At 43.8% G+C, this 22368-nt stretch overlaps 1 protein-coding gene across 1 annotated transcript in view; it reads right to left on the reverse strand.

Moving 5' to 3' along the window:
- Positions 1 to 22368, reverse strand: part of LOC140122851 (protein unc-93 homolog A-like) — a 147677-nt gene that overhangs the window by 109226 nt on the left and 16083 nt on the right. Inside the window, exon 2 of the mRNA XM_072144097.1 lies at positions 4944 to 5098. Coding sequence (XP_072000198.1) covers positions 4944 to 5093 — 150 coding nt within the window. The 5' untranslated portion in view covers positions 5094 to 5098. The remainder of the gene's footprint in view (positions 1 to 4943; positions 5099 to 22368) is intronic.

The raw sequence follows: 22368 nt of genomic DNA on the forward strand, positions 1-22368 counted from the left end.
GGACGGCATGTGGAGGCAGCGGCAGGCTAGAGAATGGCATGGTGACATACCCCAGATGGACTCAGGCTTCAAGCCAATTTAAAAAATTCCTTTTGGCGAGGATAACGTGTAGCACTGTACATATCAGTCAGTATTTGGCCTGGTTATGGCGGCAGAGAGGATCCAAAGGAGGTGAGCAAGAAGCGCTGAAATTATTTCCTATGTGAACAAAAGGTTGACGGTATATTTAGTCGATAACACAGCATGGCTGCGACATAGTGACGAAGTTCCATAGCGTATCTGGTGAAACACCCGAAAAACGAGCCTGACACAGCTCGTTTGCTAAGGTGATGACATGTGGAGGCAGCTATGAAGATGACTTTTGGAGGCAGCTATGGAGACAACGTGTGGAGGCAGCTATGGAGACGGCGTGTGGAGGCAGCTATGGAGACGGCGTGTGGAGGCAGCTATGGAGACGCCGTGTGCAGGCAATAGGGACGGTTATGGCACCCGAGGTGAACGTAAGGAGGTGAGAAAAGAGGAGTGAAAAGATAGATTTTAGAGGTAAAAAGTTATAGGTTGTGGGTTGAAGGTTGCTGCAGTTCAAACAATATTAGTTGGATCTTGGGATGAAGCTGGTGGTCCGCTGCCAGGCGAGCTTTCGCCTGTCCAAGCCCCTTCATCTCAGCTCCTCCAAACCCAAAATGGGCCTGGGGGCCAGTAGCATTTACTTTGAAAAAATTATAATTTTAAAAGCAGGCGGGGTCGTTCGAATATTTCATCTAGGAATAATGGAATAGCATAGCCATCCTATTTTTATTTTTTTTCGGAAATGGTTCTATGATTAAGAGCAACAGTATGGGGCATCCATATTGCGCTGCAATGATTGAAACTTCAGGTCTCCAGCATCGCGGCGACAGATGGGCCGAGTTCCATTATGTATCTGGTGAAACACCCGAAAATTCTGCCTGACACAGCTTGTTTGCTAAGGGGGCGATGTATGGAGGCAGTAAGGTAGTAGTAGATTAAAGGTGCTGCAGTTAAAACGATCTAGGGGTGTTAGTTGGATCTTGGGATGGAGCTGGCGGTCCGCTGCCAGACGAGCTTTCACCTGTCTAAGCCTCTTCTTCTCGGCTCCTCCCCACCCAAAATGGGCCTGGGGGCCAGAAGCGTTTACTTTGAAAAAATTATAATTTTATGCGCTGAGAAACAGACCGGAGGGTGCTTTCAACAAGGGAATCTTCTTCCCCCGTCTCGTGTGACGAGCGCAAAGCTTCCGACTTCATGCTGACCGGAGAGTTTTTTAACAGGCCAAGCAGCGGGATGGTGAGGCTGATGATGGCGGCATCGCCACTGACCATCTGTGTTGACTACTTAAAGTTACTCAGCACCTGACAGATATCAGACATCCACGTCCACTCCTCATTGTAGACTTGAGGAAGCTGACTGACCTGACTACCAGTTCTGGTGGAAGTTGACATCTGGCAGTCTACAATTGCTCTGCGCTGCTGGTAAACTCTGGATAACATGGTTAATGTTGAAATCCACCTCAAGGGCATGTCACACAACAGTCGGTGAACGGGCAGTTGGAGGTGGCGCTGTGTTGCCCTGAGAGTGGCAGCATCTGTGCTGGACTTTCTGAAATGTGCACAGATGCAGCGCACCTTCGTGAGCAAATCAGACAGATTGGGGTATGTCTTGAGGAACCGCTGAACTATGAGATTTAACACATGGACCAGACATGGCACATAAGTCAGTCTGCCGAGCTGCAGAGCCGCCACCAGGTTACGGCAGTTGTCACACACAACCATGCCTGGCTTCAGGTTCAGCGGTGCCAGCCACAGATCAGTCTGCACCGTGATGCCCTGTAATAGCTCTTGGCCGGTGTGCCTTTTATCGCCTATGCTCAGAAGTTTGAGCACCGCCTGCTGTCGCTTAGCGATGGCACTGCTGCTGTGCCTAAAGCTACCGACTGATGGCACCATGCCCATGGATGGTAATTTGGAGGAGGACGTGGAGGAGAGCTGGGAGGAGGAGGAGGCATAGTAGGCCTGAGAGACCGTAACCAAGGGAGGCCCCGTAATCCTCGGTGTCTGCAGTATATGAGTGGCCCCAGGGTCAGACTCGATCGCAGCCTCCACGTGTCCATGGTTAGGTGGACCTTGTCAGAAACGGCGTTGGTCAGGGCACGGATGATGTTGTCTGACACGTGCTGGCACATCGGGAAAAGTAGTAGCGGCTGGGGACCGAGGGGCGGCCGCCAACATGAGGTAGCTAAAGGCCTCGGTCTCTACCAGCCTATAGGGCAGCATCTCCGGGCTGAGTAATTTGGAGATGTGGACGTTGAGGGCTTGGGCGTGTGGAACTCTATTTCCTCTTGCGCTCCAGCAGCTGGGGTATAGACAGCTGAATGCTGGGCATGGAGACATTTGTGGACACTGTGGAGGATCATGGAGGCGAAGGTGTGGTTTTCACGCGGGAGGTATTTGTGCCGGGGTCCTGGGCAGGGGGCTGACTAGCAGAGGCAGCAAATGATACAGGGGAAGGAGCAGTGGTGGGTGAACGGCCTTGGTTCCATTGAGTGGGGTGTTTAGCATTCATATGCCTGCGCATACTGGTGCTGGTTAAGCTTGTAGTGGTTGGAACCCCTGCTGATCCTGGTGTGGCACAGGTTGCACACCACAGTCCGTCGGTCATCTGCTGTTTCTTTAAAGAACCTCCAGACTTCAGAAAATCTAGCCCTCGCCACGGGAACTTCACTGCGTGAAAACATTTGGCGCTAATGCACCAGCTCTGGCCCTACCTCTCCGCCTCGCCCCACCACTGCCTCTTCCAACCTGTTCTCGTATAGGACTCGCCTCCGTCTCACAAGCACTGTGTTCACCCGGCCTATCAACCCAGCTTGTCTGTCACCTCATCATCCTCCGATCCCTCAGTCTGCTCCCCCCTCGGACTTCCCGCCCTGACAACAACTTCACCACTGTCTGACAACCGTGTCTTCTCATTGTCCGACACCTCTTTACACACTTCTTCCACTAGATCAAGTAGGTCATCATGACCCACAGACTGCAACCGATTTAAAACCTGGGCATTGGGAAAGAGCTCAGCAGCAACCTGACAAGTGGTTTGTGACTCTGGGAAAGGGTCCAGAACACAGTTCCTCAGAGTATTTCCTGGGATAGGGCAGACTCGGGGGAAGGAGGTTGAGGTGGAGGAGCGCTCACTTGGGTAACATGGGTGGACTGCGTGGAAGACTGACTGGTGGACAAATGGCTAGAAGCATTGTCCCCAATCCACGACATCACCTGTTCGCACTGTTCTAGCCTCAACAGTGCCTTACCACGAGTCCCAGTAACTTGAGACATGAAGCTAGGAAATATAGCTCTGCGGCGTTCCCCTGCTCCCTCATTGGCAGGTGGTATCTCACCCCGCCCAGGACCACGGCCTCTGACCCCTGCAGTAATTGGACGCCCACGCCCTCGTCCTCTACCCCTAGCCCTTGGGTTCAACATTTTCAAAATTAAAGTCTATTATATAGACAAAACAGAAATATAAATAATAATATAAACTTTAAAAAAAAATGTGTGTGTGGTTTTTTTTGTGTTTTCTTTCTTTTTTTTTTATAATAGCACAAAACGTGCAGAAGAAATCAGTAACCACAGAAGATGATTGCTATGGCTAGTTTCTAACCTACACTGACAGCACACAAAAGGATTTTGTGCTGTGACTGAGTGTGTCACTTTAACTTTTGAAAAACGCTAATGTAGCCCTAACAAGGGCTGTTGGGTTCTTGGAGAATCACTCCTGCCTAACAGTAAGGTTCTTGGAGAATCACTCCTGCCTAACAGTAATCTACTAGAACACCCTAACGCTATCCCTGACCAGCAGCAGCTCTCTTCCTAACGGCATCCAGACAGAGAATGATCCGAGCAGCGCGGGCAGGGGCTAGTCTAGTCCAGGGTCACCTGATGAGGCCAGTCAACCACTGCTATCAACATGTAAGTGTACCACGTGATACTGGGTATACTGCAGAGTCTCCTGTCTTGTGATTGGCTCTGTTTCTGGCCCCCAAAAATCTAAACACCGCGAGATGACATTTTCTCGAGTGGGCGAGTATGCTCGCTCATCTCTAATCATAATGGGGGTCATTTACTAAGGGCCGGAATCACGTTTTTTCCATTGCGTTACCCGAATTTTACCAATTTGCGCCAATTTTCCCTGAATTGCCCCTGGATTTTGGCGTATGCGATCGGATTGTGGTGCATCGGCGCCAGCATGCACGTGACGGAAATCGGGCCTGTGGCCATCGGAAACCCCGTTGGATTCAGAGAAACCGCCGTATTAAAAAAAAAAAATGTGTAAGCGCATGTCAAGCGACCTGCATTCGGCCTGGCTTGGTGAACTTCAGTGAACTCAGACGGAATTCAGCGCAGCAGCGACACCTGGTGGACATCGGGGGAACTACCTTAGTGAATCGCCAGGAGACACGAATCCTCCACAGAGAACGCGCCGCTGGATCGCGAATGGACCGGGTAAGTAAATCTGCCCCAATGTGTCTGCTTAGAGAGTCCCCACCCATACCCAGAAATTTTACACTGACCAGCCTAGGGAGTGATAGGAGCTAAAACAGCAATAAACTGAGTAAAATTGTGAAGGGGTTAAAATTATCTTTATATTGTAAACATAGGGTATTGAGAGTTGAGAATTTTCTTTTGTGGGAAAATCCATTTAAGAAACAATAATTATAATATAATAGAAATCGAAATAGTTGAGAAAAAAATGATTGAACTAAGTACAGCTAATATAATTATTTATTTTAATACACTGTACCAACTCAAAATTTACTAGTTAAAATGGTATTATACTGTTAGTGCCATATATTTTTCTGTAATCTATATGTATTTTATATTATAAAATATTCTACTATTTACACAATAATATATTTATACAGTTCAGTAATTTACCTGCAATGTTTGAAGGCCACCAAAGGCTACAAAAATAAGTAAAAATCCCACAGATACAACAAAAACATTCTTTAGAGGGCTTTGTTCCATGTTAGATTTTTGCAGTTTAGTACTTGGTCTTTTACAATCCTGTGTTCCCAAACAGTCCATATTTCCTGAATAAAGATATCCAAATCACATGATTAAGTCAATAAAAAAGGCACAAAAAGGCACAAAATGACAGTAAATGCAGGGAAAAAATTACAAATTTAGCAAAATCTGAAAAACTGTCTAGTTGAAGTATGACAAAAGAATGTTAACCCCAAGCCAAAAAAAATGCAGAAGACTTTGATATACAAACAATGTGAGAATTGCATAACATACTTTATTTAGTATTTTGATACTTTTAGCTGGTACAGTTAGATGTAAAATAAGACGATATATCAAAGACCGCATATATTAGTGAACCTACTTAACCAGTTAATGTGTCTAGGGAGCAGCTAAGGTAATATTCACTAGTAAAGTGAAAATTTCAGCAACAAATTGAAGATACTATTGATCCTGTGTTTTTGAAATAAATGAGCCAGTGGGGCCAGTATTTCCTTCTTTCCATCAAAGAAGGAACCAACCAACGTGTGCAGCTCACTTAGAAAGCAATTAGTGGGATAGAAATGGAATTTAACGCGGAAAAGCAAGAGGATCCAGCATGTAGATCTGTTACTGTAGACAGGGCCGCCACCAGGGCAGTGTATTTCCTTCAGAGGCCCAGTCACATTACTAAGGAAAGGGAGCCCAGTGCTGGTATCCCTGAAATCTGTCCTTGTGCTCTGGCACAATGTATATACTATGTATATGGTACCCCCATAATAAATTATTATATAAATATGACCCCAGATGAATTACATGAATGAATTACAATTTTATATGTATTATGAGTGGCCTTGTTTGTAAAGTATATTATAATTTATTATTGTAACACCATGTAGACATAATATATACATAATGTCCTAATAAATATATTTTAACCCCTTCAGGACGTAGCCAGTTTTTATGTTAAGGTTTGGCCTCTTTTTTGTTATCTGGCAGGTGTTGCTTTGTATAGTTATAACTTTTGAACACTTTAATGTACCAAAATGATTTTGAGATTGTTTTTCTTGACACATTGCACTTCATGTTAGTGGTAAATTTAGATTGATATGTTTTGTGATTATTTATTAAAAAAATTAAATACAATTTGACATTTTCAAAATTCAAAATCATCTGCTTTTGAGACTGAAAGTTTTACCACCTAAATGAGTTACCTGATAACATTTCCCATATCTCAACCTTATGTTTTCATCGTTTTCATATTTTGGGGTTCATTTACTGAGGATCGTGGATCACACTTTAGTCTGATTGTGAGACGTTTTTGGGGATTGCGCGGCTTGGACAGGTATTTAGCAAGTTTGGTGCACACGCTCAATTTTTGTCACAGCTGTGCTAGCTTTCATGCAACACAAATTGGGGGGATGCTGCCGGACGATCCGACTGATTCGGACTGAGCATGGGATTTAGCAATACTGACTGGATCTTACAGGCACTGCCTGTGGACAGCCCTGGGGTCCAATCTGACCTCAGGGTTGCCTTTGAAATGATTGTCATACCCGAAGCAGGAGTGGGAGGGAGGAACGTCCCTAGAAGGACATTTAAATGCTGCAGTCACTGCGGACACTGACTGAAGCATTTAACAGGTTAAATACCCACAATCAGTGCTCACTCTGACCGTGAGTGTTGCACTGGGGTGTTTAATGACACCCTGTGTTTAATGATGCTGGCCCAGTTCCGATTACATGCTGTATCAGTATCAGCTAAGCAACGGATAAATCTGCCACTGAGCATTAATCTACAGAGCTCAAGATGTTACTATATAAATAATTGATAGGCCACTACCAATGCTGAGTACCCAAGCAAAATTGTGCAATTATGCAAGAAATGACAGCCCTAAAAGATACTACTCAATGAAACAGCCAGAAAACAGGCCAGTTAGTGGCAGGGAGTAGTGATAAGCGAATCCGAAGCACCAAATTCTGCACTGAATTTGGTAGGTTTAGCACCCTCAGACTCTAAGTCGAAAGTCAGAAATCATTCGGGCTTTGGGTCCCAGCTTTGGGAAATGCACCAAGATGCTTCATTGACTGCTGAGCAGCTAATAAAGCTTTCAGGGTATGGCTGTGTTTGGCCATTTGGGACATGTGACCCTGCTGTATTCTCAAAGGTGAGATTAAAAATACAGATGATGTTGAGTGTGATAAAATGTAGTTAGTATTAAGAACTTAAATCTTATGTCATTCTATCGGTATATATACTACTATATCCAGTGCCACAGATACAAAAGATATAAGTGTCATGACTTGTCATCATACTTCATTCTATTTTTGACACAGACGCTAAGCTAAACAGGATCGGGCTACACATGGAGAAGCTAGCTGCATTGTTGAGAATCTAGAACCTACCAATGTGCTGGACTAATGCCCTCGTAGCATGCTGCTGCACTTTGCCTGCCACGTGGTCACTGAGGTTCTGGACGCAGACTGGAGGTGCTGGTTGAACGTACCTGGCTGACACTTACCACGCAGACGCTGATGCTTTGTATATAGGCCTAATGCACTTGGTTGGTGTATGTACCAGAGCAACATTGGACCAAGTGTGTGAGGACGTAGTGCTATTTTGTATTATGTATACCAAGTGATGTGTGCTCTGTAACCGCAAGTAGAGCAGCTAACACGACCTGTCTCTTTGAACTTGGATCTAGACTGTAACTTTTGTTGGTGCTGCTTGGTATAGCCCTGAATTGTCCATAGACCAAACAGAACGCAGTGACCTGTATCATGTGAATTAAGAAACACATACATCACCCACTCTATAATTCCAGCTAGAGCAGCTAATGTGGAGCAAATTTTTGAGTCCAGAATCCGAATGAAATCCTACTTTGTGACCTACTGTTGGGTGCTGCGGGGGTGGAGTTCTGAACTGTTTATAATCTTAAACTAAAGCACATAAAACGCAAGGTGCAAGACGTATTATCTTATCAGGGTTAATGATTTTATCACAATTGAAAAACAGGAAGTGAATCCAGCGCTTGTATCCAGGGTTGTAGTTAAAACTTCATCTGTATTCAAAAACGTGCATGATCCAATACAACTTTAAAATACACGATACCGCCTGTATCACATATCATCAGCTCGCTATTTACAGTTGTTAGTAACCTGGCTTAGCCTACGCGCTTCTAGTGTCTACAGACACTCTTATTTATGGCTAAAGTCACGGACGCCAAGAGGAAACTAAATGCAAGTGAACCGGAAACCCAGCTCTGAAGCAGCAGAGAATGGGAAAGTCCAGTGTGGATTCCTCGGCGTGCGTGGCGTATAGTGATTTCTGGTTGATATCATTTTAAATGTAAATGTACCTATAATTGAATACATATACATAGATTTGTTGTGTTTTTCCAGGTATCGGTAATGTTAAAAACAACCAATTCAGTTAAAAACAAATACAGGTTACTGTGTGTTTGAACCGCACTAAATCTGGGTGGAACTGTTAGGACAAAAAGGACCTTAACTATATGCATTTTTTTCTGAATTATTATTATCTCTTCTGTTAAGACTTATTAGATATGTTATAACGATGTTAGTCACTAAATTGACAGACTGAAGGCAGATCGTAGGGGAATTTGTTCAAAGAACAAGTGAGAACCCCGAGATAGCAATGTAAAGCAGAGAAAATACACATAGGGGCATGTATTGTTTATCTATATGATTAAATTAGCCCTCGTATTCTTAGTAATGAAACATCAATTCATTTTTGTAATTTAGACCCTGAGGGTATCTGGTTTGTAGGTGAAAAATCCAAAACGCCTCCCTATCAAAAAGGCGTTTCTGTATGTCACCTCATCTTTTCCCTACTGATATTTTTTCTATTCCATATACTCTGCAGTATTGTGTTTGTCCATTGTGAAATTGATTGAAATGTTTTGATGCCCCTGATATCATTTGTTTTTGTTGTACAGTATTTCCTATATCTCTGAGGTGTTCCAGGAATCTTACTTTTAGTTTTCTCATTGTGGCTCCTACATATTTTTTATTACATTGTATGCATTCGATAACATAAATTAGACCCTCACTATTACAATTCATGTATGATTTTATATTGTGCTGTTGTGTATTGTCATGATTGTAGAACACTTTCGTAGGTAGGGAATAGTTGCATGTTTTGCATGGATGGGCACCACATTTGTAGTGACCCTTATGGTGTAACCAATTCTTCTTGTTACCCATTTGGGAGAAACTAGGGGCTATGAGATTACCTATGGACGTTGCTCTACGCCAGGGGTCAGGAACCTTTCTGGCCGAGAGGGCCATGAACGCCACATATTTTAAGATGTTATTCCAGAAGAGCCGTACCATGCGCACATGCCCCCCCAGTAGATAGGTAGTCCCAGTGTCACAGGTGCCCCTGCAATCTAGGTCTTGGATCCCAGGCACACATGTGCCCCTCTCTGTGGCGGCACCCCTTTCCGAGCTCACTCAACCCACCACTTTCCGTCTCCCATCCCGGCTGACCAGCGCGTGTGCAGATAGGTAGCCATAGCACATGTCCACAGTATATAGATAGCAACAGCACATGCCCCAAGTAGACAAGTAGCCACAGCACATGCCCCCAGTATATAGGTATCCGCATCACATACTCCCATTAGATAGGTAGCCACAGCACATACTCCAGGTTGATAGGTAGCCACAGCACATTCCCCCAGTAGATAGGTAGCCACAGCACATTCCCCCAGTAGATAGGTAGCCACAGCACATGCCCTCCAGTATATATGTAGCCACAGCACATGCCCCCCAGTATATAGGTATCCGCAGCACATACTCCCGTTAGATAGGTAGCCACAGCACATACTCCCAGTAGAAAGGTGCTCCTCATCGCTCCCACACTCTTCTCTTTGACCCATGCTTAGAAGATGGCGCCTAGGTCGTACAAAGGAAGCAGGCAGCGGTGAAATCGCTGCTTGTGTCCAGTGATCAGTCTAAGAGACACACAGCAGCCATCACTATTTATTAAAGATCTGTCTGAGAGCCAGATGCAGCCAGCAGAAGAGCCATATATGGCTCCCGAGCCATAGGTTCCCTACCTCTGCTCTACGCGATACTATATTACATCCACTTTTCAGAATTTCTGCTACTTTGTTATCCTGTAGTAAAATTGGAAGGCAGTTGTTGACAATTTTTTTTTTTTTAACGATTTAACGATTTTATGAATAGTGGTCTTGGAGCACGGCCAGTTACAGCACTGATTTTTTTTTCAAACCTTTTGAAAGACCCATAACCAGGTGGCTCAAAGCTGAGTCAGTAACTACTTGACAGATTGGTCCGTAAAGACCTATGATAATTGCTCCACAATCACTGCCTCACTACAACTTAGAAGTCTTGTGATATAAACGGTGTCTGAAATCTGCATTACTGAGAATCTGGCAACATATGCGGTTACAGAACCACTGAAGTACTGTATATTCATAGCTGCCCCAAGGTGGAAGAGTATTGTTGTTGGACCCCAGATACTGTTCTATTCAAAATTAAACCCACAGGTGCAAAGAATTGATCATGAATGTGAACCAAAAGTCTGCTTTAGATGGGAGCAGCCGCATAAACTAAGACGTTTTATACCACCGATTGGAGTAGTTTGCATTTATTGTTTTGCTGCTTTTATACAATGCACAATATCTCGAGCTATTATATTGCACCAGTTGGGTGTAGTTGTCTAGAATAAGTTGTTTGAATATTGACTTAAAGCAGATTATATGTATCACTCTTAAACTGCACTAAAAAGTCTTCTGCAGCAACTGACCTAATGCAAGCCATTTAACCCCTTAACGCTCTGCACCGTAGCTCTACGGCGCAGAGGTATAAGGGATGTATGAAGAGGGCTCACGGGCTGAGTCCTCTTCATACAAAGGTGGGGGTTTTTGCATAATGCATAAAACCCCCACCGCTAATAACCGCGGTCGGTGCTAGCACCGATCGCGGCTATTAAACCCCCCCCCCCGTTGCCGCCGGCAAAGTCGCCGGCGGCATTTAAAAGACGCCCGCCATCTTTTTTTCGATCGCCACGCCCCAGAACGTCATCGGGGGGCGGCGATCGGTTGCCATGGTAGCCTCGTGTCTTCTTTTGACACGAGGCTATCTGGCAGCTGCAGATTCGTTACAATGAGCCAGTGGCTCATTGTAATGAATGTGCTGCAAAAATGCCATATATTGCAATACAGAAGTATTGCAGTATATGGTAGGAGCGATCTGACTGTCTAGGGTTAATGTACCCTAGATGGTCTAAAAGATAGTGAAAAAAAAAAGAAAAAAAAAAGTTTAAAAAATAAAAAAAATTAATAAAATATTAAAAGTTCAAATCACCCCCCTTTCCCTAGAACGGATATAAAACATAATAAACAGTAAAAATCACAAACATATTAGGTATCGCCGCGTCCCAAAATGCCCGATCTATCAAAATATAAAAACGGTTATGGGCGGCGGTGACCTCCGAGGCGGGAAATGGCGCCCAAATGTCCGAAATGCGACTTTTACACCTTTTTACATAACATAAAAAATGAAATAAAAAATGATCAAAATGTCGCACAGACCTCAAAATGGAAGCAATGAAAACGTCGCCTCATTTCGCAAAAAATGACCCCTCACACATCTCCGTGCGCCAAAGTATGAAAAAGTTATTAGCATCAGAAGATGGCAAAAAAATTTTTTTCTTTTTTGTACACATTCGTTTAATTTTTGAAAATGTATTAAAACACAATAAAACCTACATAAATTTGGTATCACCGCGATCGCACCGAACCAAAGAATAACGTAGGCGTGTTATTTGGAGCGAAGAGTGAAAGTCGTAAAAACTGAGCCCACAAGAACGTGCGTTTTTTTTTCAATTTTTCCACATTTGGAATTTTTTTTCAGCTTCACAGTACACGGCATGTTAAAATAAATAACATTACGGGAAAGTAAAATTTGTTACGCACAAAATAAGCCCTCACACAGGTCTGTACACGGAAAAATGAAAAAGTTATGGATTTTTGAAGTTGGAGAGCGAGAAATGAGCCGAAAAACCCTGCGTCCTTAAGGGGTTAAGGTCATAGACCACAAGGACCAGGAGACCTGAGTGGAGAAATTATTATTTGTGGCGGGTATTCCTGGGGCAAAAATTAAAGGGAACCTGTCACCAGGAGACACATTTTTAGCACTCCCCCAGTCCCCACAGAGCATAGTACATACACTGCCAAAGTGTTTTTGTATTAAAAATTGGTTTTACAGAAAAAAAGATATGTTATATTGTACCTTTCATTAGCATCTGCTGTGTGACTAAGCAGTTGCCAAATGGGAGGAGCTGGAAAGGAGCAGTCCCCCCCACCTTTGGGGAACTGCTTCTCCATGTGACCTTTTCAAATATATGAAAACACCCATCACTAGGCTTAGCGACGCCCCCTGCTCCTCTACAGCCAATCCTGAGTGTTGGTAGTTATTCATATATTTGAAAAGGTCACATGTTTCCCAAGGGTGGGGTAAACTGCTCCTTTCCGGCTCCTCCCAAAAGGCAACTGCCTAGTCACACAACAGATGCTAATGAAAGCAGATCTTTTTTTCTGTAAAACCAATTTTTTTATACAAAAACTCTTTGGCAGTGTATGTACTATGCTCTGTGGGGACTGGGGGAGTGCTAAAAATGGGTCTCCTGATGACAGGTTCCCTTTAAGGTACACAACCTTGCTGGTTGTTAAATTGCTGGTGTTTAAATTATATAATTTGTTTTGCCCCAAGGGTCGGGAGATAAGGAACAACTGGTTGTGAAATTTACTGCTGTAAAGGTCTGTTCTTTTATATAAAGCAAGCTAGCCATTACTTATACGAGAAACCATCAATTGTGTTGACCACCTCTCAGGTGGCTGGGGGTTATTGTTACATGAAGTTAATAATAGACTCAACCAAAAAGGCAAACAAAAATTTATAGGATAAACTTACAGACTTAGAAGATGGATCCAGATGATCAAACATCAGAATTGTAGGGATACCAGAAGGTGATTTTGACAAGGAGATGATCAGTAAAATCACAAACTGGCTACACAACACTTTTGGTCCTGAGGGTTTTTCAAAAATTTTTGGTATTGAGAGAGCTCATAGAGTTCCTCTAAGAAAACTCCCCCCTGGCTCTACACCTAGGGCTATTTTGGGAAAAATGATAAGTTCCCAAGACCGTGACTACATCTTAAAATAAAGCCGAGACATGACAGACCTGGCCATTGATGGAGCCAATGTGGCAATATATCCGGACTACTCCAAAGAAACTCAGATGCTAAGAGCAACCTTTAAAGGGGTTAAGAGGAGACTTTGTGAGGGAAAAGTGAAATATGCACTTTTATTTTCCACAAAACTTATATACGAAGAGAAAAGTTGGTTCTTCAGTTCCCATTTGGAGGTGGCAAACTGGTTGAACTAACAAGGATTATAAAAGAAGCAGGCTCTATTTAAGCAAAGATTCCCGAAGGAAAATGATACAGATAAAGAGGGGGGAATGAGGTGGTGGAGGGTGTCATCTGGGGGAGTGAGAGACCTGTCGAGGAGCAGATGGGTTAATGAGCGGTTTGGGGGTGGGGGGAAGATCCGCTGGCAGAGGGCTTTTTCCTTTTTTTTTTTTTTTTTTTAAATATGGAAACCAGAATAATAACATCGGAATGTTAGAGGAGTTAGTGAAAGATCTAAAAGATGCAAAAGATGCAACATTTTTGATGTTATAGCTAACCAGACCCCAGAGAACACCTACCATATTAAAAAGAAGTGGGCTGGAAGCGAATTTTATGCGTTCGGCATCATCTTCTCTAGGGGAGTGTCGGTAATAATCCACAAGGATATAGACTTTGAACTAAAGGTTTCTCTGGTAGAAAAAGAGGGTAAATTTGTCTTTTTGCATGGCATTTTGAAAGGTTTAGAAGTTATTCTAGCATTTGTATACATTCCTCCTCCAGCTTCATTAGAGGTGATTTTTGCCTACTGAAAATTTACAGAAGAAAACTTGGGACCAATGCCCTCTTATGATAATGGGAGATGTTAAGAATAAGTTTAGGTTAACCCAGATGGGAAATTGCACTTGCTTTGTGAGGAATTAGGCTGGATCGATGTATGGCATAAACTATACAGGAATCAAAAAGCCTTCTCATGTATGAGCCGCTCATACCAGACGCTATCTCTGACCTGTGCCTGTCTAATTTTGCTTTCTTTAGTTTGATTCGCAAAATGTTATATGAAAATATACGTATATATCTGATCATTATGGTTATTTTAAAATCGGTAGCATATACTCAAAAAGGATTCAAACTAAACCTATTGGATCTTTATCCTCAAAGATCAATTCGATATTGGGAAGGAAGTACAGTGGTTTTGGGAGCAGAAAATCATTATGGCAGGTTACAGATCTATATGGGACGCTCTGAAACTATATTTGGGGGGAATATACCAGAGAAAATTAAACAGGCCAGGATTCAATACAGTCAACAGGAATGCAGTCTTCAACAAAAGTTGCGTAGCCTAGAATTGAAACAAGATCCAAGGTCCTGTCATGTGCACAGGCCCTTAAAGAGTTCAAAAACCAAGTTTTCTTTCATTCACAAACCCATTTTGTCGAGGGGGGGGGGGGACCAGGGAAATATTTAGCTAGCCTGATCCAGGCTATTAGGAATGATGGCAAAATTATTAAAGATCAAGATGGGGTACTTCAGGTCATAGCAACTTTTTATGAGCAATTATATATGTCCAAAAAGACACTCAGCACTAGTGAAATTGAGAAGGGGATCTGGAATCTGAAGGGGTTACAGGTCCCTAAAATCTCAGAAAATCAAAGTTACATTACATTAGAAAAGTTGAAAACCACATTGGACTCCTTTGGTAAGGATACCTCCCCAGGCCCTGATGGCCTTCCATTCAGTTTTTCTTAACATAATGAGGTGTTGCTTCCTAGACTTTTGGAGGTAATAGAAGAAGTGATTGAAGGGAAGGGTTACTAGGTCGATGGCTGAGGCTGGTATTGTCCTTATTCCAAAAAAACATAAAGACTTAATGGATGTGGATTCATACCGCCCGATCTCATTTATAAACACGGACATTAAGATATTTGCAAAAGTCATTGCAATGAGACTACAAAAGGGAATGGGTTTATTGCAGGGAGGAGCACAGGAGAATGTATCCAACGGTTTTACTCGGCTGTTGGACTAGGTCTAGGAGACCATTTTATCCACCTGGTCAAAGGCATGTACAGGGCTATAACACCAAGAATTCGAATAGGACCCAGCGAAATAATAATAATAATTCTTTATTATAATAATAATTCTTTATAGCGCACACAGATTACGCAGCACTGCACAATCATGACAAATTGGTCCCTGTCCCCATGGGGCTCACAATCTAAACAACCTAACAGTATGTTTTGGAATGTGGGAGGAAACCTGAGTACCCGGAGGAAACCCATGCAAACACGGAGAGAACATACAAACTCTTTGCAGATGTTGACCTGGGTTGGATTCGAACCCAGGACCCCAGTGCTGCAAGGCAGAAGTGCTACTCACACAGCCACCGTGCCGCCCTAATTTCATCTTACACAAGGGACGAGACAGGCGTGTCCACTGTCACCTCTGTTATTCGCAATATACATCAAAATAAGAAATGAACTTAAGATTTAGGGTGGATGATGTGGAGGTCCTGACGATAAGATTTGTCTATAAGCTGATGATTTAGCTTTATTTTTACGGGACTCCCCTGTGTCGATACCAATTGCAATGGAATTAATTGAGGAATTTGGCAGATTCTCAGGCCTGAAAATCAACTGGAGGAAATCAACAATGATAGCCTTAGATTCCTTAGTAGAAGAGTGGGCGGTTGATAATGTTACATTATCCTGTGTGAAGAATTTTTGATATTTGGGTATAGAGGTATCTTGTAAATTGGAAGAATATCATAGGCTAAATCTTGTTCCGTTAATTGGAACATTGAGGAAGAGAATTGGAGGTTGTAATAAGTGGTGGTTGTCTAGAGTGGACAAAATTGGACTCCTAAAAATGGTCCTCCTCCCACAAATATTATATTTTCTATCAGCATCACCAGTATGGGTTGAGGAATCCTATTTTAAACTGATTGTAGCTATATTACACTGTCTGATCTGGGGGAAGAAAGAGAGTCAGAATGAAGATGTTTTTTCTCTATACACCTATAAGTAAAGGGGGGCTAGGTATACCCTTTTTTCAAGGGTATTACAAGGCTGCACAAATAGGGCAACTAGCAGGATGGAGGGAATACCCGTTTATGGTAAAAACTGGTTAAAGAGGCGCAAGGTAGGGTAGAAACCATCTTCGAGTTTTTAGAGAGCTCTTTTACAGAGGGAGATGTTTTTCATAAATGGTACTTAGGAGGTGCACTAATAAGGTCCTGGAAAGCCCTAAAAAAGATCTTGGGAGTGAATGGCTACTTTAATGTTACCCCACTATGGTTTAACGCAAACTTGACAGGTATAATGGAGTTATCTGATAGGCCCTTTTGGTGGGGACTAGGTATCAAGTATTTATCACAAATTATGCTAGATGGACATGTTATACCTTTTTCATCGATGCAAAGGATATATGGATTAAAAAACGAAGATTGGCTCAGATATTTACAAATAAAACATCTAATGAAAAATAATGCACATAGAATAGCAATGAAGATAGAATCACACAACTCTATATCATTTATTAAAAATAGTGAAGGATCACTTCTTTTTTATGAAAAAGATATGTGCACAACCTTCAAAGTTTTTCAAGAGGTATAAATGAGAAAAAGAACAAAAGTATTGATTTTGAGGGGAGGTCCAAGACCGATGGAGGAGGGTACAAAAGGACGCTACCCAAGGGTGGCCAGGGACCTTGAGATGGTTATACTTGTGCACATATGTTTTGTCTGTGAAGAGAATGTATATTTTGTGATGTGAAATTCTATGTAAATATCTTTTTGATGTAAATAAAGGTGTGATGCTTTATAAAAAAAAAAACTGCCTTTTGTTTTTAGCACACATCTGATGCTACTATACCCATTTGACACTACTACCAAATAGACTACAGAGTATTTGCTTAACCAATGCTACACTCACATTCAGCATGCACACCGCAGTCAGTTGTAAGCCCACTGTGGTCTTAGTAATTGTTGATGCAGACAAAAAAGATATTTGTGTCGTGACTAGGTATGACACAATACTCTATTGTTCCCATACAGGCCAGGCTAAGTAGCTGCATAACTATAGCACACATCTGATGCTACTTTACTCACTTGATACTATTATTACTGTCCTATTAGAGTAACTTTATATTTGTGTCCTAAATATCTAGAAATAGTGATATGAAAATGAAATATAACATTTTGTAGAGTGAACACTGGACTTATTATATATACCGACAAAGTCACACCAGATTATGGTTCTTGATACTAACTACGCTGGGGCACATTTACTTACCTGGTCCTGTCACGATCCCCAAGGTGTGCTGTCCGACGAGGATGAAGTCCGGTGCAATTCACCAAGATCGTGCGCCCGATATCCATGTGTCGGTTCCCCGCTGAGGTCTGCCAGAGTTCATCTTCTTCTTCCCGGTGTATGAGAGTGCATGTCTTGCGACACAATTTGAATTTTAAATCCCACACTTAGTCCGAATCAGTCGGGTTGTCCGACGGCCACGCCCCCGGATTTGTGTTTCATGGAACCCCTGTTAAATGTGGCGCAAATCGGAAATAGTCAGGAAACCCGATGGAAATGCGATGTACGGACCATTAGTAAATGTGCCCCACTGTATCACACTCAACATCATCTGTATTTTAAATCTCACCTTTGATATCTCATTGATCTTATAATACTACAAATTAAAGTAAGGTTTTAGTATAGCTGAAATATGGTCATTTTTTGAAATATTTGTAACAGTTTTTGCTAGTTATTATTTATATGCCCTAGCAAGCTATAGGGTCCACTTGTTTTTGTGTGATGAAACGAGTCATATGCCTTGGCAGCATTACAGCGCAGAGAGAGTTAAGGAGAGCTTACTGCTGCACAGACAGTGAGAGATATTTTAAGTGCTTTTTCTTGATATCTACTTTTTCAACAAAATCCGTGTCAAATCCACATCGGTGCTGCAGTGATTTTTTCTCAAAGTCCAGGGTGGCAGTTCTTGTGGTTCTGTAAACCCCACATTTCAAGTGCTTTTTGGTTGATAAAGTAGATATCAAGAAATCAGTGTCAGATCCACATAGTTGCTGCAGTGATTTTTTTCTCTAAGTCCAGGGTGTCAGTTTTTGTGGTTCTGTATACCCCCCATTTCAAGTGCTTGTTTGTTGATAAAGTAGATATCAAGAAATCTGTGTCAAATCAACATAGTTGATTAACCAATATGTCAGACAGAGAGGTGGCAGGTGGAGCAGGCACAGGTTGCAGCACAGTAAGGGGACGTCGCTGCAGGGGTGACTCTGAGGCCACAACGGCCGGTGTCATCTAGTGGCAGTGTGTTAATTAATAACCCAAAGGTTCTGGACTAGCTCATCCACTTCCTCCCAAATTACATCTGACAACCCCAGCCAAGAATCCTTGAGTACTTCAGATACAACCCTTAGTTGCCATGGCCCAGGAGCAGTGCAGCGGCCCTTACCTGTACCTCTGTCCTGTTTATTTCCCTCAGCCAGAGATCTAATAGTCGGTCTGGGCTGAGCACCACTATACAGCACAGATGAATTCTTTGCTGCTTGGCAGTGAAGAGGTGGGGCAGACATCCGCTGCTTCGCGCAGTAGGTGCAAAGTAGAGATATGGAGAGTGGCACGGAAGGTTATGTTGCACTTGCAAGTAGTGAGGCTGTGCATACAGAGACCGTTAAGGAGAATAGCAGTGACAGCAAAACACAAATCGATAATGATGTAACCGATTGCACTTGGGAGCAGGGTGAATCCAGGGCTTCATCATCGGGAGTAGAGGGTGTCAGCTTGCACATCAGGCAGTGTTGCAGGCAGCAAGTCGCTGCTGTGGCCATGAGTCAGGAGGGTGGCAGCAGTGTGAGGACAGGAGCTAAACGGATGTGAGCTACAAATCCCGCTTCGCAGGCCCAAGTAAGCAGTGGCACAGGAGCTCAGCGATGCAGCGGTGTTAGTAGTCACTCAGAGTGTTGGCAAAATTACCAACTTGGCAGTGTGGCAGTTTATTGTTAAACCACCAGAGGAGCGTGTGTATATGTAGAATCTGTGGGCCGAAAGTGAAGCTTGGCCAGGAAGCCAATGTTGGCACCAAGGCCCTGCATCAACACATGCAGCGTCACCATCCAATGGCCTGGGAGAAACGGGTCTCAGATGTGGTGGTCCATTCTGACGCTGCAGCAACAGCAGCAGCACCTAGTGGCACACATGACGTTTTAGCCAGTCAAGGCTCCAGGACCTCTGCCGAAGGCAGCTCCCGGTCCAGATGCTCCTGCTCCTCACTATGCACGGTGCCAGCAGTCATTGCATGAGGCGATTACAAAGAGACTGTATGCGTTCAGTCATCCTAAGGTGCAAAAGCTGACGTGCTCCTGTCCAAGATGTTGGTACTGCAGTCCCTCCCTTTCCAAGTCGGGACTCAGCATCCTTCAGAAAAATAATGGCTTGTGCCGAACTGAGGTGGAAAGTTCCAAGCCGTATTTTTTTTTTCAAAAAGGCAGTGCCAGCCCTTCACCATGTAAAACAGAAGGTGGGCCAGTCCTTAAGCTTATCGGTTTCGTCCAAGGTGCACGGCAGCGCAGACATGTGGAGCTGTAACTACAGTCAGGGCCAGTACATGTCCTTCGGGGCACACTGGGTGAATGTGCTTCCCACCCAGCCTCCATGAACAGGAGAAGGCGCTTTCTACTCCACGTTGTCAAACTGCTGCTCCTGCACCAATGTTCCCCTTGTATGAACAGAGAAAAGCCATTCATGATTTTTTTGATGATGCAAGTGGACAGGAGTCCAACTTTGGTGTTAGCCACTGGCAGCTCACCAGCCATTTTCTCAGACCCTTTGAAGAGGCCAAGTTATTTGTCAGTCGCCAGGACTACATCATTCCACTGTTTCATGTCCTGGAACAGATGCTGCAAAATTTGGCAGTTCAGGGCACCAGCAGGGCATGGAGCAGACCCTGCACCAGCAGTTGGTGGCCTACTTGGACTGGACTGTACCACCCCAAGTAGAGGATCCCTTGGACTACTGGGCAGCCAAACTTGAAGTTTGGCCTCCACTTGCGGAGTTTGCAGTAGAGAAGCTGTCCTGCCAAGCCAGGAGTGTGGCATCAGAGCGGGTGTTCAGTGCAGCGTGGGCCATCACTACCCCAAGGAGAACCCATTTGTCAACCCATAATGTGGAGAGACTGACCTTTGTCAAGATGAATCAGGTGTGGATCAGCCAGGATTTTAACACACCAATGCTCTGTGGCCTACCATGTTGCTGCCACCTCCACACTTTGTCATTGTGCCACTTTCTGACATGCTGCTGCTGCAGCCACCACCTCTACGCTCCGTACCTGTGCATTTCTGTGGCCTACCATGTTGCCGCCACTTCCACACTCTGTCATTGTGCCTCATTCTGCTCTGCTGCTGCTGCCGCCACCACCTCTGCACTCTGTCATTGTGCCACTCTCTGGCCTACCCTTTTGCTACCACCTCCACACTCTGTCATTGGGCCAATTTCTGACCTGCTGCTGCGGGCACCACCTCTGCACTCTGTCACTGTGCCTTTCTGTGGCCTACCATGTTGCCACCACCTCCACACTCTGTCATTGTGCCATTTTCTGACCTGCTGATGCTGCCACCACCTCTACACTCTGTCATTGTGCCATCTCCAAACTCTGTTACTGTGCCACTTTCTGACCTGCTGCTTCAGCCACCTCCTCACTCTGTCATTGTGCCACTGTGTGACCTATCATGTTGCCACCATCTCCACACTCTTTCATCGTGACACTTTCTGACCTGATGCTGCTGCCACCACTTCCACAATCTGTCATTGGGCCACTCTCTGGCCTACCATTTTGCCACCACCTCCACACTCTGCCATTGTCTCAATTTCTGACCTGCTGCTGATGCTGCTACCTCCTCCTCATACTGTCATTGTGCCACTATGTGACCTACCATGTTGCCACCACCACCAAAATGTGGAGAATTCCCCGTACTACCACTTTCGAGGTTCCACATTTTACCTCCACACTCTGCAATTGGGCCACTTTTTGACCTGCTGCTGATGCCGCCACCTCCTCCTCACACTGTCATTATGCCACTGTGTGACCTGCTGCTGCTGCCACCACAAGCGATACGCTCTGTCCCTGTGCCATTCTGTGGCCTACCATGTTGCCCCCACCTCCAAAATCTGTCATTGTGCTTCTTTCTGACCTGCTGCCGCCACCACCTCCACAGTCTGCTATTGTGCCACTTTTTGACCTGCTGCTAATGCCGCCACCTCCTCCTCACTCTGTCATTGTGCCACTGTGTGACCTACCATTTAGCTACCGCCTTCACACTTTGTCATTGCACCACTCTCTAGCCTAACATTTTGCCAACACCTCCGCATTATGTCATTGTGCCACTTTCTGACCTGCTTCTGCTGCTGCCACCACCTCTACGCTCTGTCACTGTGTCATTCTGTTGCCCACCATGTTGCCGCCACCTCCACACTCTGTCATTGTACCAATTTCTGACCTTCTGCTGCTGCTGGATCGTAAGATCTAGGAGGATAAGCTGGAGGGGGAGGAGTGAGCTAGTAGCAGTGAGTGGTGTATTGCTGATGAAGATTATTGATTATAGAAAGTACCCAACATCAGGTTGGGAAAGTGTGATGGGATGGGCAGTTTGCAACATGAGGAATGTGACAAATGTTAAGGTGAGGTTAAATAAATAAATGGATGAAAAGTTGAATAGTTTACATGAAGGGTAGTAGGATTATAAGTAAATAGATATATGTATAAGTAAGTAATAAGTAAAATATTAGATAAATAAATGAATAAATAAATTTAAAAAATTGTTAAATAAATGTGTGGAAGACTTAATAAATAGTGTAAATAAATAACAAACCAAAGCTGCATGGTAAAGATAGGTGCATCTTGGTTTTAAAAATTGCTCTCAAGGGACTCGTTTAGACCATTTGTGACCAGACAGTTCATTTTGAATATCTAGAACATTTCCCTCTGCCTGAGTTTTTTAAGGCATTCGTTGCTGTCCGGGATTTCTTCTATTGGAGTGATTGAAAAATCCATAAAGTCTTTCTGGTGATGGGTTAATGCGTGCCTTGACTACATCTCCAAATCCCCAAAGGGGGGGGGGCAGAACCTTGACCCTTTTAAATGTATGCCCTGGATGGATAGGGTAAATGTGCA

This window comes from Engystomops pustulosus, chromosome 3, assembly GCF_040894005.1.
Source record: "Engystomops pustulosus chromosome 3, aEngPut4.maternal, whole genome shotgun sequence".
In the NCBI taxonomy this organism is placed as follows: domain Eukaryota; kingdom Metazoa; phylum Chordata; class Amphibia; order Anura; family Leptodactylidae; genus Engystomops; species Engystomops pustulosus.